This window comes from Macaca fascicularis, chromosome 14, assembly GCF_037993035.2.
Source record: "Macaca fascicularis isolate 582-1 chromosome 14, T2T-MFA8v1.1".
NCBI classification, from domain to species: Eukaryota; Metazoa; Chordata; class Mammalia; order Primates; family Cercopithecidae; genus Macaca; species Macaca fascicularis.
In genome coordinates, this window is record NC_088388.1 from 124,393,141 (window position 1) to 124,410,817 (window position 17,677).

At 41.6% G+C, this 17,677-nt stretch overlaps 1 protein-coding gene across 7 annotated transcripts in view; it reads right to left on the minus strand.

The window, feature by feature from the left end:
- The window catches only part of LOC141406858 (prostate and testis expressed protein 13-like), a 79,028-nt gene that overhangs the window by 38,799 nt on the left and 22,552 nt on the right, over nt 1-17,677 (minus strand). For 3 of the 7 annotated variants that reach the window (XM_074015577.1, XM_074015578.1, XM_065529208.2), the window contains exons 1-3: nt 17,021-17,154; nt 1,730-1,828; nt 53-183 (exon numbers count right to left, since the gene is read on the minus strand). In XM_074015577.1, coding sequence (XP_073871678.1) covers nt 53-128 — 76 coding nt within the window. In that variant the 5' untranslated portion in view covers nt 129-183; nt 1,730-1,828; nt 17,021-17,154. Of the gene's footprint in view, nt 1-52; nt 184-1,513; nt 1,594-1,729; nt 1,842-14,439; nt 17,180-17,677 lie in introns of those variants that run through there. The other 4 variants (XR_010581067.2, XM_065529207.2, XM_065529209.2 and 1 more) reach the window with 4 other exon arrangements.

The following is a 17,677-nucleotide window of genomic DNA, read 5'->3' on the forward strand; positions in this document are numbered from 1 at the left end:
CACTCCATACATTCTCTCACCACCCATTCGTGTGTCCCTCTCCAGAGCTTACCCTCATCCATGAAGAGCACTGCGAACATGCCCAGTAGAAGCAACCGGAACATCCTGGGGCCTTTTCCTGAGAACATCCCAGTGAGAGGTTCCAGCTTTATTTATTCTCATCACCTGCCCTCAGGCATCCCACTAGAATCGCAGAATCATGAATTTCAGCTCAAACCACCTGAATGCTCTCTACAACGTTCCCAGAACAGGGTACATCCTGTCTTTGTTTGCATTCCTCCGGCTACTTGGAATTCAGTCCACCCAGACACCCCGTTTCATTTTATCATAAGATATTAATTCATATTGGCATAGAATCTCTTTGGTTATGTTTTCATATGTTGGTCTACACAGAACATTTCTAACTCCACATCCACATGACCTCCTTTCACATATAATACAGCTGGGATCACTAAGCACCTATGAAAGAGTCCGTCCTTTTCAGGCACCACACCACCCTGGGTTATCGCCTCAGCATGACCTCCAGTGGGACTTTGCCCCTCACAGTGAGGCATCAGGAACAGAGCCCAATACTCCAGATATGGTCTGACTGCTCAGTGTAGAAGACATCGCTGATGGATAGGATGAACAGGACAGGCCAGGAAAAAGTGGGGAAAACATGAAGACCATCTCAGCTTCTCTTGAGCTTTATTCATCCATTTTTGTCAAGGAAGGCAGACATGATAAATGATTCCAGTGGGAGAGATTTACACTGCTGTTATGGGGAGGAAAAGGGAGATCTATTTGGACTGATCTTTGGAAAGGGTATGTAGAGGGAAAGTTAGAGAGGAAAGTTAGGGAGATTAGTTTTCCTATTGGTTCTCGGACTTTTCCTTACTTCCTCCAGAAGATGTCATACTTTCCTGCCACCCCTCTTTCTGCTCTCAGCTGCCACTTTCTCCATGAGGCATTTCCTGGCCACCATATACATAAAAGACCAAATCTCCCTAACTACACTTCCTTGTCCCTTCCCTCCTCGGTTTTTCTCCAGGGTACTTAACTCAATTTGTGCTCCTATAACTTTTCCTTATGTGTGCATTTTCTTTCTCGTCCCTCACAAGATGAAAACTCTAGGGACACCCAGGTTTCAAGGGTTGCATTAATTGCTTTAACCACAGTACCCGTAATTATGCCTTGCACACATCAGATCATCAGACATATTTGAAGAAAAGGTTAATAGCGTTACTGGATACTGGTAACCTGAGAGGCACAAGGGAAGGGTACAAAAGTCTTTATATTGACAGTCCCTAATTCCACTTGACATGATGAAATTCTTAGCCTTAACCTTGCAGTTGGCAGTCACTACAGAGAAGACAGGCAATGGTAATGGCAGATTTCCTTGTGGTGAACACTGAGTGAGGGTTGGGCCCATTTATCTGAGTGGACTCATTCCCATAGCTCGACATGTGCTGCATGCTACATGTCAAGTACGATCCCTCACATAATCCTGACTATGAAGGCACTCCCCACACACCTGGGATGGAAGTCCAAGTATGCTGCCCACTTGCTGTGTGACCCTCAACATGTTACTTAGCCTCTCTGTGCCTCTGTGACCTAATAGGTAAAAATAAAACCATCACAGGTATATCTGAGGTAGTTGTTAATAAATTTACACAAGGGAAAGGGGAGAAAATAAACATTTGTTAAGGCTCTACTTGGGGTTAGACATTCTTCTGGGCATGTTACTCACCTGACATCTTTGAATTTTCTGAACCACCTTGTGGTTTAGAAGTAGTTGACCTCATCTTACAGATGATGACCAAAGATTCTTGAAGTTGAAGTGTTTTTCCTAAGGTAACAAGGTGTGCATCTGTCTGATTAAACAGGACATTATCAATCCATTTCACCACAAGGTTTACAGTCTGGAGAGGGGTTCCCAGAGCTGGAGCTCCAGGTGGATCTACCTTAGAATCATCAGGACAAGGGGGGGCGGGTGGAGAGAAGTAGAATGAGTAAGAAACGGGTCTCAATCAAAGAAAAATGGGTCTTTCTCTGTCTGGCAGAGACAATACTCGTCAGCAAAATCCCACTGAGACTAAGGGGTTCCAAAGCATGACTAAGATCTAGGATTTATGTGCCATTGTCAGAGAAGCAATTCCCATGGGGACCACCTTTATGGATCGTGCATTTGGAACATGTGAGACACAGGCAGCAACCCATGACCATAAGCCCCAGAGCGTCTGAGCTGGGAACATCAAGCATAGGCCTCTAGGCCTTTTTCCTGGCCTAGGAAGATACTCCTGCGTAATGACTTGGGCACCCAATTATTACACAGGTGGGTGTGAATCACAGACTCCACCCAACCCAAGTCTCTCCCTTATAGTTCATCCAAGGCATTTTGAACAATGTTTTCCCAGAATAAAAGTAACAGAAATTTTGAAGATACTTTAAACTTACTGATAAGTGAAAATCCCCATTGCTCCTAATTCTGAGAAAAGCAGTGTGACTACTTCACCACAGCTGCTTCCAATATAACTTCTGTACATGTATCACACAACCCCATGTTAATAAGCACTATCATGGTTAACATCACACATGTGATACTCTGATTTTTGCACTTAATATTTTATTGTGGAATTTGTCCCCTTAAAATCACTCTGCCTCCTATAATGTGAGGCCCAGAATTGGGCAGGAGATTCAGGAGCCCATTACCTGATAAACTCCTGTGAAAAGGCTGATGCCCCAGTTCTGACTTCCAGCCTCAGCCACAGCTTCAACTGGCTGCTCAGCCTATCGACACCTCTCACTCTACCAGCCTAATGTGGACTGCAGAAAGGCCTTGGACCCTTGGGGCCACCTCTCCCTCCCAGAGAAAGGAGGCTGTGTTGTCCAACTTGCCCTTTCTTCCCCACCTTTCATATCTGAGCCTCCAGAACTTTCCCAGCCCTGCCCCAAGTCCTCTCCTGGGGCCCAGAGCCTGTACCTTCTCCCCTCCATGCCCGGCTCCTGCCCAAGACTTTGACATTCCTCTCTGCTCCTTCCTATACCAGGAGTTATAGTCCATGCTGCCCTGCCCTGTCCTGTCCTGTCCTGTCCTACTCCTGTCCTGCCCAGAGGCACAACTTGCACCCATCCTTTATCCCTACAGAGAGGAGAAGGTGGTAGATTTGAGACCAAATTAGGCTCCTTGTAGTCACCCCAGAGTTGTGTTCACTTTGCCCCTTTAGGAAAACGAAGGAAAACAAAATAAAAACAAAAGTCCCCAAAAGAAAGCTTCCTGCACTCAGCAAGATACCACTTCTGCCAACTCCAAAGGAGAAGTGCCCCGGTCCTGCTCAGCAGGGAGGAGACCCAAAAAGCAGAATCACCATGGTTCCAGTGAGTCAGCGAGACGGCGGAGACCGGCCTGATGGCCGGACTCTATTACAGCCTCCTCACAGGCAGAGAAAGGGAGCATGTGGCCAGGGTATAGTCACATTTCTTCTCCATGACAGTTTCTTCTCCATGCCATCTGGTCTGTATCAGACTAGACATCTGTATCTCAGACTTGACAGGATTTAGGGGCCTAGACAACTAGGTCTCCTGACACTTAGGCCTGCCTCAGACCCAAGCTCCCTCTAGCAGCCAAGAGAAACCCCAGGGCATTACCCTGCCTGTCTTGATACCCCCCAGTAACCCTTGACCCCCCCCCATCTCTTTCATGGCCAATCCACATCAGCCTGCTGACCAAGCCCCATGTACCCTCCTCTTAACCGCCCTCCAAGCTTTCTTCAGACTGCCTTGAAGGTACCATGGAAGGTGCCATTTTACCATATGCATAAAAGAGAGGAGTTGGGCATGGAAGCAATATAGCCCAATGCCTTTATTTTACACACAAGAAACAAGGCTCAATTAAAATGTCACCCCAATAAAAGGCAGAGGAAAACCATGACCCAGGTCTTCTTCGTCTTCAGGCCACTGACCATGTTGGCAGGTGAGGAGGCATGGAGTATGAATTGGGCGTCAGATACTAATTCTGAATCACTTCCTTCCATTAGTTCAGCTCCTGCCACATGCCTGGCATAGGGTATAACTTACTGAACTTGGTGAAAGGAACCCCATAGCCCTGCTCCTATAGCTTTGCCTCATTTGAGTCACCAGGATGCCAATCCCTGGAGGGTGAGAGGGTTTTCTCCTGAGTCCCTCCGTCCAGCCTTATTCCAGCCTTCTCACCAGCCTCCTGCCTTCCACGTGTGACGGTAGCACACCACCTTTGGGAGTGATGAGCATAGGGATGGGGCATTCCTGCAAGTCACCGCCAAATAGCAGTTCTGGAGCTGTTTCCATGGCTGCAGCTTCAGCAGATCTCCTCACTTGCCCTTCCCACTGCAGGCTGCTGGGACACTGACAAGTCAGGCTGGAGAGGAGGGACTGGATGCTGCAGCTCCCTGGCTGTGACCTCTGCCTGTCCTCCACTGCCTGAGAAAACCTTTGTGTAAAGCACATGAGAGTGATAACGTTGATCTTAGGTTCAGACAAATGTGTTAGAAAGTTATTCGGGGAAAAGGAGGGCCCACTGCCATGCAACATAACTTTGTGGGATTCATTATTTCTATTTCACCAAGTAAAAGTGAACCAAATACTCTGCCATCTATTCTCCCAAAGGCCAAAACGTAAGGACATAACCGAGGTAAAATCATGAAACACTTGGTATTTGGGATTCCCAGGAGTCACACAGACTCACTAACCAGAGAGTAGGTCTTCAGTCAGCACTGGCCACTCTCAGCAGTCACTTGTCCAGGGAGAGGAGTGACCCAGGGCCTATAGCTGATGTTTTTGCATGGGAAGGGAAAGACTTGGCAATGGGCTTGTCTGCAGGAGCGACTTCTGAAAGGTCAACTACTATCACGGATGAGATTTGGCTTGCATGCTGGAGTGGGCAAGAGATCAAGAACAGTTTCTTCTAGATGGCCTTTGAAGTCAGGAGCTTTCAAGTTCAGAACAGATTGGTTTCTCTCAGATGGGTGAGCAGCTTAGAAGTTAGCTGAACTCTGATTCACTAAGATACAGTAAGAGCTCGACCTCTACAACCCAGGGTAATCTAAAGACAGAGATACATTCAGAGGATTGTGTAGATCCCAAGAAGGAGCTCCACTAAAGGTTCTGGGGATGCTCACCTTGTATCTTTCCCCATCTGCAGGCCTTCCTTCTCTTGGGGATTTTCTGGGAGCCTCTAAGTGCCTTGCCAGATTCCAAACTCCTAGGCATAAGTGGTTTTCTTCTAGGAGAATGCCTACAGCAGCCATTCCAGGAGTATTAGAGGAGAACCCGTTCCCAGATCAAACCCACAGTCAGGCACAATTACCAAGATTTTGAATGCTAAGTCAATTCTACCAATCCCACTCTGCTTTTCCAAAGGCCTTATCTTGAGTACTCTCATCTCTTTCTATCTCAGGATGACAAAACTCCTCAACGCTTCCCATAGCAAGTGATTGAAAGAGGACATCAACGTCAGAGAATGGCCCTGATCACAAAGGGGCACAATCCTTAAATGCTATAATAATGACATCCGTAACAACTCCCGCTGTGCTGCTTACCCTCCTGGGCCTCACCCAGTGATACTATTACAACCTCTGCTTTTTCTCCCTGCCTCTACCTTTCTGACCTTTCTTTCTTGACAGGGCCTTTCTCTCTAATAATATAGCTTTTCCCACTGAAACCAGGGTGCAGCAAAGGTGGGATTAAAGACAGTGTTTGTCCCCTTGCTTAACTATGGCTAGAGGGGAAGAATTCTAACCCACAAATTGTTCCTATTATCATAAATAACAAGTTCTACTCTAGGTCAAGAAAGCCATCTAAGTGTCAAAACCATTTACTGTTTGGACAGCTGAGTTTCATACATTTAAAGCAGCTGTCTTGGGAAATTTGGTTGCATAAGAAAGAGGGGATGGTCTGATAACTATTATGTTGAGTCACAAATGTTTGTGCACCTGGAAGAGCAGCTCCCCATGCCTACCTTTCTGATCTGTGATGTGCGAATAAGAACTATCTTGTTCCTTCCCTTCTCTCAGGTAGAATAGTTAAGAATATCCAGATACCGTAAAGTCGTAAACATCCATACAACCCTTTATTGTGGTGTCACCAGTAAGAAAGGAGCAGGGCAAGAGAAGTGGGGTCCTCTGCACTTTTTTCCACTGAGTCCCACACCATGACAGCAGCATCTCATCAGGAGAACATCATGCTTCAGACCATCTGGTTTCCAATCCCAGCTCTGCCTCTTACGGATTATGTGATCGTGCCTAAGTTGGTTAACTTCTCCATGCCCATACTAATTATGTATAAAATTATACTAATTATATACTTATATGAAGTATAATTATTATTTTTAAAATAATTATACTAAGCTCATGGGAATTTTGTGATGATAAAATGGGATGACGGAGGAACAGTGTCCACAACAGGAAAGTGTTCACTGGAGGTTTCTGGTTATGATTAGCATATGGAGAGTCAGTAGCCAAAGAATACCAGGAAGTGTCTAGGATCAAATTGAATAGAGGTTGTATTAGTTTGCTAGGGCTGCCATAACAAAATACCACAGACTAGGTGGCTTAAAAAACAAAAATTTATTTTCTCACAGCTCTGGAGGCTGGAAATCCAAGCTCAGGGTGCCAGCGGGGCTGTTTTCTCCTTTGCTTGCAGGTTGCTGCCCTCTCCCTGTGTCCTTACAGGGTCTCTCCTCTGTGAAAGCACACTCCTGGTATCTTTCACTCTTCTTATAAGGACACCAATCTTATTGGACTAGGTCCCATCCATATGCCCTCATTTAGCCTTAATCACCTCTTTAAGGCCCTATCTCCAAATACAGTCACATTCTAATGTATTGTGGGTTACAGGTTCAGCATGTGAATTTGGTGGCAACACAATTCAATAACAGGGATCCTGGTTGGAGCTAAGTTTAGCATGGAACATCAACTACAGTGCTTAACTGGCATAAACATGGACCTAATAATACAGATTACCTTTGCTCTCAAATATACTCACAAGAAGCACAGAGAAAGCCTGGACAGCAGTAGTTTGTATTGCTTGTAAATGAAGTCACTGAAGTGTTGGAGGCAGTCAGCCCTGAGGCAGAGGGGCAGCCAGGCATGAGAGAGAGCCTCTGGAGCCTGGATTGAGCGCTGCCTACGGTTTCAAAGCAGCCTTACACAGAGTAGCAGAAATTCACATGTTCATCGAGTACACATGGACATACAGAAAAGGAAAAATAGACACGAGGACCTACTTGAGCGGGGAGGAGAGTGAAGATCAAAAAACTGCCTATCTGGTACTATGCTCATTACCTGGGCGACAAAATAATCTGTACACCAAACCCCGGCAACACGCAATTTACCTGTGTAACAAACCTGCACACATACTCCCTGAACCTAAAAAAAAAAAAAGTTAGAAAGAAAAAAAAATAAATTAACATATTCAGTTTCTAACTGTTAGAAAGAAAAAGTTCTCTGCCTGGGTATCGAGGCTGGAAAAATGGTTATGGAGGCAGAGAAAAGGGAGCCACACAATACAGTTTGGGAATTCAGCACATGTTGGTAAAAGTGATGGCTGATGGTTTTCACAGCAAAACATCATTACAGAAACTTAGATTTCTAAAGAAGAGCTCTAAAAAATCTCACTGATAATTTAAGAGAAGAAAGAAAGAAGAAACATTACATTGGCATGAAGCTGAGATGTGCTCCAATCTTGTAGTATGACATTCTATCCCATAAAATCCACCCCTTACTGCTCAAATTAAGATTTCAAGCATTCTTCTCATTTAACTATATATAGGAGTGCAAAAGACTTAATGTTAGTAGCTGACTGCTTAACAATAATCGAAGAAAGTTTTAATAATACGGAGAATATCATGGACTTCGAAAGTGCATTTTTGAATGGTTTTAAAAAAGAAAAGCCTCCATATATGAAAAATATTCATATAAAATATTTAAACATTCATATAAAACAGTGGGGGTAGAAGGCAATAAAGAAAAAAAGCCATACAACAGAAACTAGCAACAAAGTTGTAACCGTTGTTTCTGGGTCTTCTAAGCCTTCTAAGGAAATCTGTGCTGCGTACAGTTCTTGGATATTTAAGCAGTCATGTCCCACACCACAGGAGCATATGACCCTTTATAACTTCATAAAATGGAATTCTATAGAATGGAAGATTAGGAAGAGAAACAAAAATAGAGCAAAGTTTTTAAAGTAGTCTGAATCTGCTCAAGGAAATATTTTATGCTTGAAGCAAAATCTCTTGGGGCCATTGAAAACCACATTCGGAAATTAATCATGTTGCATTATTTCCCAGCCAAATTACATTTCATATTTTTAAACATGTTTAAGCTTCCATTTACATTTTTCATAAGATATTATATAGTTGTTGCAAATTTTAATCAATACAGAAATGTGAAAAAGAAGTTGATGTTCTTGCCCACCCACCCTCAAATCACACACTTGCAAGATAACCAGTTTATACTATTGTCACACCACATTACATCAGTTGAAATTTTAGTTCCTGAGCCAACCACTATAACAGGAATCCTTTCAGTGAAGGAGTGGGGACCCTCCAGCAGCCCTGGCCTTTGAAACACTGTCTCTCCCGCCCCCTTCTGGACAATGCTTTGATGGCCACAGGATGAGGCTGCTCTTGCTAGTTTATTTCAGCAGAGAAACAGGCTCTGCCTGCCTCAAGGCTTTCATTCTTTCAGCAATATTTATTGATCCCACTTCTGGATTCCAGGCACTGTCCTAAGAGCTGGAAAAACAAAGATAGATATGATAGATGAGGTTTCTACTGTCATGAAATGTACAGGCAAGTAAACAAGTAAAAGAATAAAGTGTAACATATGCTATGAACAAACCCAAGAGCATACTGGCAAGGAGAACTACGAAATACAGCTGCAAGAAATCATAGATGACACAAACAAATGGAAAAACATTCCAGGCGCATGGATTGATTAGAAGAATCAATATCATTAATATGGCCATACTGTGCAAAGTGATCTACAGGTTCAATGCTATTCCTGTCAAACTACCAACATCATTTTTCACAGAAATAGAAAAAACTACTCTAAAATTCTAATGGAACTAAAAAAGAGCCCAAATAGCCAAATCAATTAATTCTAAGCAAAAAGAACAAAGCCAGAGGTATCACTACCCAGCTTAAAAAATACTACAATGCTACAGTAAGCAAAGCAGCATGGTACTGTTACAAAAACAGACACACAAACCAAGGGAACAGAATAGAGAACCCAGAAATAAAGCCACACAACACACCTACAGCCATCTGATCTTCAAAAACGTCGACAAAAACAGGCAATGGGGAAAGGACTCCCTATTCAACAAATTGTGCCAGGATAACTGGCGAGCCATGTGCAGAAGAATGAGAGGGTACTTGTGCAGGTTTGTTACATGGGTATATTGTGTGATGTTGAGGTTTAGGGTACAAATAATCCCATCACTCAGATAGTGAGCATATTACCCAATAGGTAGTTTTTCAGCCCATGTCTCCTTTCCCCTCCCCTTTCTAGTCGTCCCCAGTATCTACTGCTCCCATTTTTGTGTGCATGTGTACCCAATGTTTAGCTCCCACTTTTAAGTGAGAGCATGTGGTATTTGGTTTTCTGTTCCTCACCTACCTTTCACCATATACTGATTTCCTTTCTTTTGGGTACATGCCCAGCAGTGGGATTGCTGGATCATATGGTAACTGTATTTTTAGTTTTTGAGGAACCTCCAAACTGTTCTTTATAGTGGTTGTACTAATTTACATTCCCACCAACAGCATATGAGAGTTCTTTTTTCTCCACATCCTTGCCAGCATTTGTAATTGCCTGTCTTTTGCATATAAGTCATTGTAACTGGGGCGACATGATATCTTATTTTAGTTTTAATTTGCATTTCTCTGATGATCAATGATGTTGAGCAAGTTTTATATGCCTGTTTACCATTTCTATGTCTTCTTTTGAGAAATGTCTGTTCAAATCTTTTGCCCATTTATTGAAAGGATTATTAGGAATTTTCCTGTATAATTGTTTGAGCTCTTTATATATTCTGGTTATTAATCCTTTGTCAGAGGGTTAGTTTACAAATATTTTCTCCCATTCTGTAGTTGTCTTTTCACTTTGGTGAGTGTTTCCTTTACTGTGCAGAAGATTTTTACTTGATGTGATGCCATTTGTTTATTTTTGCTTTTTTGCCTGTGCTTGTGGCGATTGCTCAATAAATTTTTGCCCAGACCAGTGTCATGTAGACTTTCCCCAATATTTTCTTGCAGTAGTTTCATAGGTTGAGGTATTAGATTTAAGTCTTTAATCCATTTTGATTTGATTTTTGTATGTGGGGAGAGACTGGGGTGATTCTTCTGCATATGGATATCCAGTTTTCCCAGAACCATTTATTGAAGAGATTGCCTTTTCCCCAGTGTATGCTCTTGACAACTTTGTCAAAAATGAGTTCACTGTAGGTGCATGGATTTGTTTCTGGGCTCTCTATTCTGTTTCATTGATCTATGTGTCTATTTTTATGCCAGTACCATGCTGCTTTGGTGACTATAGCTCTGTAGTATAATTTGAAGTCAGGTAATATAATTTCTCCAGTTTTGTACTTTTCACTCAGGATAGCTTTGGCTACCCTTGGTCTTTTGTGGTCCCATATAAATTTTAGGATTGTTTTCTCTGTTTCTCTGAAGAACGTCATTCATATTTTGATAGGGATTTAATTGAATCTGTAGATTCAGCGAATTTGTAGATTGCTTTGGGTAATACAGACATTTTAACAATATTGATTCTTACAGTCCATCAACATGGAATAACTTACCTTTTTTTGGTATCCTCTTCAATTTATTTCAACAGTGTTTTATAGTTTTTATTACAGAGATATTTCACTTCTTTGGTTAAGTCCCAGGTATTTAATTTTATTTGTGGCTATTGTAAGTGGGATTACGTTCTTTATTTCTTTTTTAAATTGTTCACTTTTGGCATATAGAAATGCTACTGACTTTTGTATATTCTTTTTTTATCCTGCGACTTTATTGAATTTGACAGTTCTGATAGTTCTTTGGTGGAGTCTTTAAGATTTTCTAAATGTAAGATCATCTCATCTACAAACAAGAATAATTTGACTTATTTCTTTCTAATTTGAATGTCCTTTATTTCTTTCTCTTCTCTGATTGTGCTAGCTAGGACTTTCACTACTACATTGGATAACAGTGGTGAAAGTGGGCATCCTTCTCATGTTCCACTTCTTAGAGAAAAGGCTTTCAGTTCTTCCCCATTCACTATAATACTAGCTGTGGGTCTGTCTACAGCTTTTATTATGTCGAGGTATGTTCATTCTATAAACAGTTTTTTGAAGGTTTTTATTATAAAGGAATACAGAATTTTATCAAATGCATTTTCAGCATCAATTGAAGTGACTGTGTGATTTTTGTCCTTCATTCTGCTGATATGCTGTACCACACTGGTTGATTTCCATATGTTGAACTATCCTTGCATCCCAGGAATAAATTCCACTTGGTCATAATCAATGCTGTTTTTAAAGTGTTGTTTAATTCGTTTTTTCCAGTATTTTGTTGAAAACTTTTGCATCAATATTCATCGGAGTTTTTTGGTTTTTTTTTTTTTTCCTTTGATATGTCTTTGTCTGGTTTTGCTATCGGGGTAATTAGTAGCTTCCTAGAATGAGTTTGGAAGTATTCTGTCCTCCTCTATTTTTGGGAATCGTTTGAGTAGGATTGGTATTAGTTCTTCTTTAAATGTTTGGTAGAATTCAACAGTGAAGCCAATCAGGCCCTGGGCTTTTCTTTCCCGGGAGATGTATTTTTTTTTTAATTGCTTTGATCTTTTTATTTGTTATTGGTCTGTTCAGGTTTTGGATTTCTTCATGGTTCAATCTTGGTAGACTGTATGTGCCTAGGAATTTATCCATTTCCTGTAGATTTTCCCATTTGTGGGCATACAGTTACCCATAGTAGCCACTAATGATCGTTGAAATTTGTGTGGTATCAATTGTAATGTGTCCTTTTTATCTCTGATTTTGATTATTTAAGTCTTCTCCCTTTTTTTTCTTTGTTAGTCTGGTTAAAGATTTGTCAATTTTATCTTTCCCCAAAACCAACTGTTTGTTTCATTGACCTTTTGTATTGTTTTCTTTATTTCAAATTTATTTATTCCTGCTCTGATCTTTATTATTTATTCTACTAATTTGGGGTTTGGTTTGCTGTTGCTTTTCTAGTTCTTTAAGATGCATTTTTAGGTTGTTTATTTGAAGTTTTCCTTCTTTTTTGACATAGGCACTTACAGCTAGATATTTCCCTCTTAGTACTGCTTTCACTGTATCCCACAGGTTGTGGTATGTTGTGTGTTGTGTTTCCATTTCATTTGTGTCAAAAAAGTTTCCATTTTCTTCTTAATTTCTTCATTGACCTACTGGTCATTCAGGAGCATATTGTTTAATTATCATGTATTTGTATATTTTCCAACATTCCTCTTATTTTTGTTTTTATTCCTTTGTGGTCAGAGAAGATGTTTGGTATTATTTCAATTTTTTAAAAAATGGTTTAACATTTGTTTTGTAACCTAACATATAGTCTATCCTTGAGAATGGTCCACGTGCTGACAAAAAGAATGTGTATTCTGCAACCATTGGATGAAATGTTCCCTAAATATTTATTAGGTCTATATGGTCTATAGCGCAGATTAAGTCTGATGTTTCTGTGTTGATTTTCTGTCTGGGAGATCTTTCCAATGCTGAAAGTGGAGTGTTGAAATCTATTGTATTGGGGCCTCTCTCTCCCTTTAGCTCTAATATTATTTGCTTTATATATCTGTGTGTTCCACTGTTGGCTGCATATATATTTACAATCATTATATCCTCTTGCTGAATTGACCCCTTTATCATCATATAGTGAGTGACCTTCTTTGTCTTTTCTTGCTGTTGTTGTCTTGAAATCTATTTTGTCTGAAATAAGTATAGCTACTCCTGTTCTTTTTTGGTTTCCATTGGCATGGAATAGCTTTTTCCATGCCTTTCTTTTTCATCTTTGTGTGTCTTTACAAGTGAAATGTGTTTCTTGTGGGCAACAGATCATCAGGTCTTATTTTTTTAATCCATTCTGCCACTCTATGTCTTTTGATTGGATAATTTAGTCTATTTACATTCAATGTCATTACTGATAAGTAAGGACTTACTCCTGCAGTTTTGTTTTATGGTCTTCTCTTTCTTCTTTTCTTTCTGTCTTCCTTTTAGTGAAGGTGATTTTCTCTGGTTATATGACTGAGTTTCTTGTTTTTTATTTTTTGTGTATCCATTGTGTGTTTCTTGGTTTGTTCTTACCATGCAGCTTGCAAATACTATTTTATACCCCATTATTTTAAGCTGAAACAATGTAACACTGCTTGCATAAGCAAGAAATAAACAGGCAAAAAGAAATCTAAGTAAAACTCTGTATCTTAACTTCATTACCCCCACTTTTTAACTTTTTGTTGTTTCTATTTATACCATATTATACTGTCTGTGTCTTGAAAAGTTGTTGTAGTTATTATTTTTGATTTGCTCATCTTTTTGTCTTTCTACTTAAAAATAGTTTATACACCACAATCCACATTATAATATTTTGTGTTTTTCTGTGTACTTACTGTTACCAGTGAGTTTTGGGCCTTCAGGTGATTACATATTGCTCATTAACATCTTTTACTTTCTGATTGAAGAATTCCCTTTAGCGTTTCTTGTAGGACAGGTCTGGTATTGATAAAATCCCTCAGCTTTTGTTCATTTGGGAAAATCTTTATTTCTCCACCATGTTTGAGGGATATTCTCACCAGATATACTATTCTAGGGTAAAAGGTTTCCCCCCCTCCCCTCAGCACTTTAAATATGCCATGCCACTTACTCATGACCTATAAGGTTTCCATTGTAAAGTCTGCTGCCAAATGCATTGGAGCCCCATTATATGTTATTTACTTTATTTTCTTGCTGCTTTTTGGATTCTTTCTTTATCCTTAACCTTTGGGAGTTTGATTATGAAATGCCTGAGGTAGTCTTCTTTGGGTTAAATCTGTTCGGTGTTCTATAATCTTTCTGGGCTTGGATATTTACATCTTTCTCTAGGTTTGGGAAATTCTCTATTATCCCTTTGAATAAACTTTCTACCCCTATCTCTTCCTGTACCTCCTCTTTAAGCCCAATAATTCTTAGATTTGCTCTTTTGAGGCTATTTTCTAGTTCCCTTAGGCATGCTTCATTGTTTTTCATCCTTTTTTCTTTTGTCTCCTCTTACCGTGTACTTTCAAATAGCCTGTCTGTCTTCAGCTCACTAATTCTTTCTTCTGCTTGATCAATTCTGCTATTAAGAGACTCTGATACATTCTACAGTATACCAGTTGCATTTTTCAGCTCCAGTATTTCCACTTGATTCTGTTTAATTATTTCAATTCCTTTGTTAAATTTGTCTGATAGAATTCTGAACTTCTCTGTGCTGTCTTGAATTTCTTTGAGTTTCTTCAAAAAAGCTATTTTAAATTCTCTGTACGAAAGGTCACATAACTCTGTTTCTCCAGGATTGGTCCTTAGTTTCTTACTTAGCTCATTTGATGAGGTCATGTTTTCCTGGATGGCCTTAATGCTTGTAGATGTTCATTTGTGTCTGGGCATTGAAGAGTTAGGTATTTATTGTAGTCTTCTCAGTCTGGGTGGTTTGCACCTGTCCTTCTTGTGAAAGCTTTCCAGATATTGGAAAGAACTTGGATGTTGTTATCTAAGCTGTATCTGCTTTAGGAGGCATCCCAAGCACAGTACTACTTTGGTTTTTGCAGACTCGTAGAGGTTCTGCCTTGATGGTCTTGGATGAGATCCAGAAGAATTCTCTTTATTACTGGGCAGAGATTCTTGTTCTCTTCCCTTACTTTCTCCTAAACATACAAAGTCTCTCTCTATGTGTTCTGAGTCACCTAGAGCTGGGGATGGAATGACACAAGCACCTTTGTGGCCACTGACACAAGACTGAGCTGAGTCAGACCTGAAGTTAGCACAGCACAGGGTCTTGTCCAAGGCCTGCTGTAACCACTCCGTGCCACAGCCTATGTTCACTCAAGGCCCTGGGCCTCTACAATCAGCAGGTGGCAAAACCATCCAGGCCTGTGTTCCCTTCAGGGTGGCAAGTTCCCCCAAGCCACACATGGGTGCAGAGGTGCCATCCAGGAGCCAGGGACTAGCGTCAAAAAGTTTTAGAAGTCTACCTGGTATTCTATTGTCCTGCAGCTAACCTGTCACTCAAACCACAAGATGCAGTGCTTCAAACTCTTTCCTCCCCTTTTCAAAAGCAGAGGAGCCTTTTCCCATTGCCACCAACACTACAGACCCACCGTGATTACTGCCAGCTACCATCCATATTCCTTTAAGGTCCAAGAGCTCTTCGGTCAGCTCGTGGTGAATGCTGCCTGGCCTGGGACTCACCATTTAGGGCACTGGGCTCCCCTCTGGCCCAAGGCAGGTCCAGCAATGCCATCCATGAGCCAAGTCCTGGAATCAGGGACCCCAAGAACCCACCTGATGCTCTACCCACCTGTGGCTGAGCTGGTACCTAAGGTGAAAGACAAAGTCCCCTTTACTTTTCCTTCTTCTTTTCTCTAGTAGAAGGAGTCTCATGCTGGTAATTTTTACTAGCTTGAGTTATATGAAAATTCCAAAATGAAAGCAGCCCGAATTTTGTGTTCACGTAGTATACATAATAACACCAACCACTGAAGTTCCAAAGATTTCTTTCAATTCCTTGAATCGTTAACTTTTTTCTTTTACAGAATGCTCTCACAGAAATGTCAGCATCATTTTTGATGATTTAATGACTAGATAATATCAAATATTGGTTGAGTAGTTACTCTATGCCAAGAAATTTCATGCATTATCTCAATTCATCCTCATAAAAATCTTATGAGGTAGTTACTATTATCATTCTCATTTCTCATATAAGGAAAATAAGCCTTAGAAATATTTGTCAAGCAGCCACAGGGGAATGTGGCAAGATGGCCGAATAGGAACAGCTCTGGTCTGCAGCTCTCAGTGAGACCAACACGGAAGAGGGGGTGATTTCAGCATTTTCAACTGGGGTAGCCAGTTCATCTCATTGGGACTGATTAGGCAGTGGATGCAGCTCACGGAGGGTGAGCAGAAGCAGGGTAGAGCATCACTTCACCCAGGAAGTGCAAGGAGCCAGGGGACCTTCCTCCCTTAGCCAAGGAGAGCCGCGAGGGACTATGATACCCAGCCCAGATACTACGCTTTTCCCACGGTTTTTGCAATCCACAGATCAGGAGACTCCTTCATGTGCCTACACCACCAAGGCCCTGGGTTTCAAACACAATACTGGGCGACTGTTTGGGCAGACACCAAGCTAGACGCAGGAGTCTTTTTCATACCCCAGTGGTATCTGGAACCCCAGCAAGACAGAACTGTTCACTTCCGTGGAAAGACAGCTAAAGCCAGGGAGCCAAGTGGTCTCGCTCAGTGAGTCCCACTTCCACAGAGCCCAGCAAGCTAAGAACCACTGACTTGAAATTCTCACTGCCAGCACAGCAGTCTGAAGTTGACCTGGGATGATTCAGCTTGGTTGGGGGAGAGGCGTCTGCCATTACTGAGGCTTTACTAGGCGGTTTTCCTCTGACAGTACTAAGAAGGCTAGGAGGTTTGGACTGGACAGAATTCACCATAGCATGGCAAAGCAGCTGTAGCCAGATTGCTTCTCTAGATTCCTCCTCACTGGACAAGGCATCTCTGAAAAAATGGCAGCAGCCCCAGTCAGGAGCTTATAGATAAAACGTCTATCTTCCCTGGGAGAAGGGGCGGTGGTGGGCACAACTTCAGTGGACTTCAACTTTCCTACCTGCCAGCTCTGAAGAGAGCAGCTGATCCTGACAAGGAGGATTCTCCCAGAACAGCACTCACACGCTGCTGACAGACTGCCTCCTCAAGTGGGTCCCTGACCCCCGTGCCTCCTGACTGGGAGAAAGCTCCCAACAGGGGTCAAACTCACCACATACAGGAGAGCTCTGGCTGGCATCAGGCTGGTGCCTCTCTGGGACAAAGCTTCCAGAGGAAGGAGCAGGCAGCAATCTTTACTGTTCTGCAGCCTCCACTGGTAATACTCAGGCAAACAGGGTGTGGAGCAGACCTCCAGCAAACTGCAGCAGACCTGCAGAAGAGGGGCCTGACTGTTAGAAGAAAAACTAACAAACAGAAAAAAATAACATCAACATCAGCATAAAGGACCCCGACATAAAAACCCCATCCAAAAGTCATCAGCCTCAAAGATCAAAGGTAGATAAATCCAGAAAGATGAGGAAAAAACAGCCCCAAAATGCTGAAAATTCCAAAAACCAGAATGCCTCTTCTCCTCCAAATGATCACAACTCCTCTCCAGCAAGGGCACAAAACTGGATAGAGAATGAGATTGACAAATTGAGAGAAGTAGGCTTCAGAAGGTGGGTAATAACAAACTCCTCTGAGCTAAAACAGCATGTTCTAACACAATACAAGGAAGCTAAGAACCTTGATAAAAGGTTACAGGAACTGATAACTAGAATAACCAGTTTAGAGAGGAACATAAATGACTTGATGGAGCTGAAAAACATAGCATAAGAACTTCGTGAAGCATACACAAGTATCAATAGCCAAATCAATCAAGTGGAAG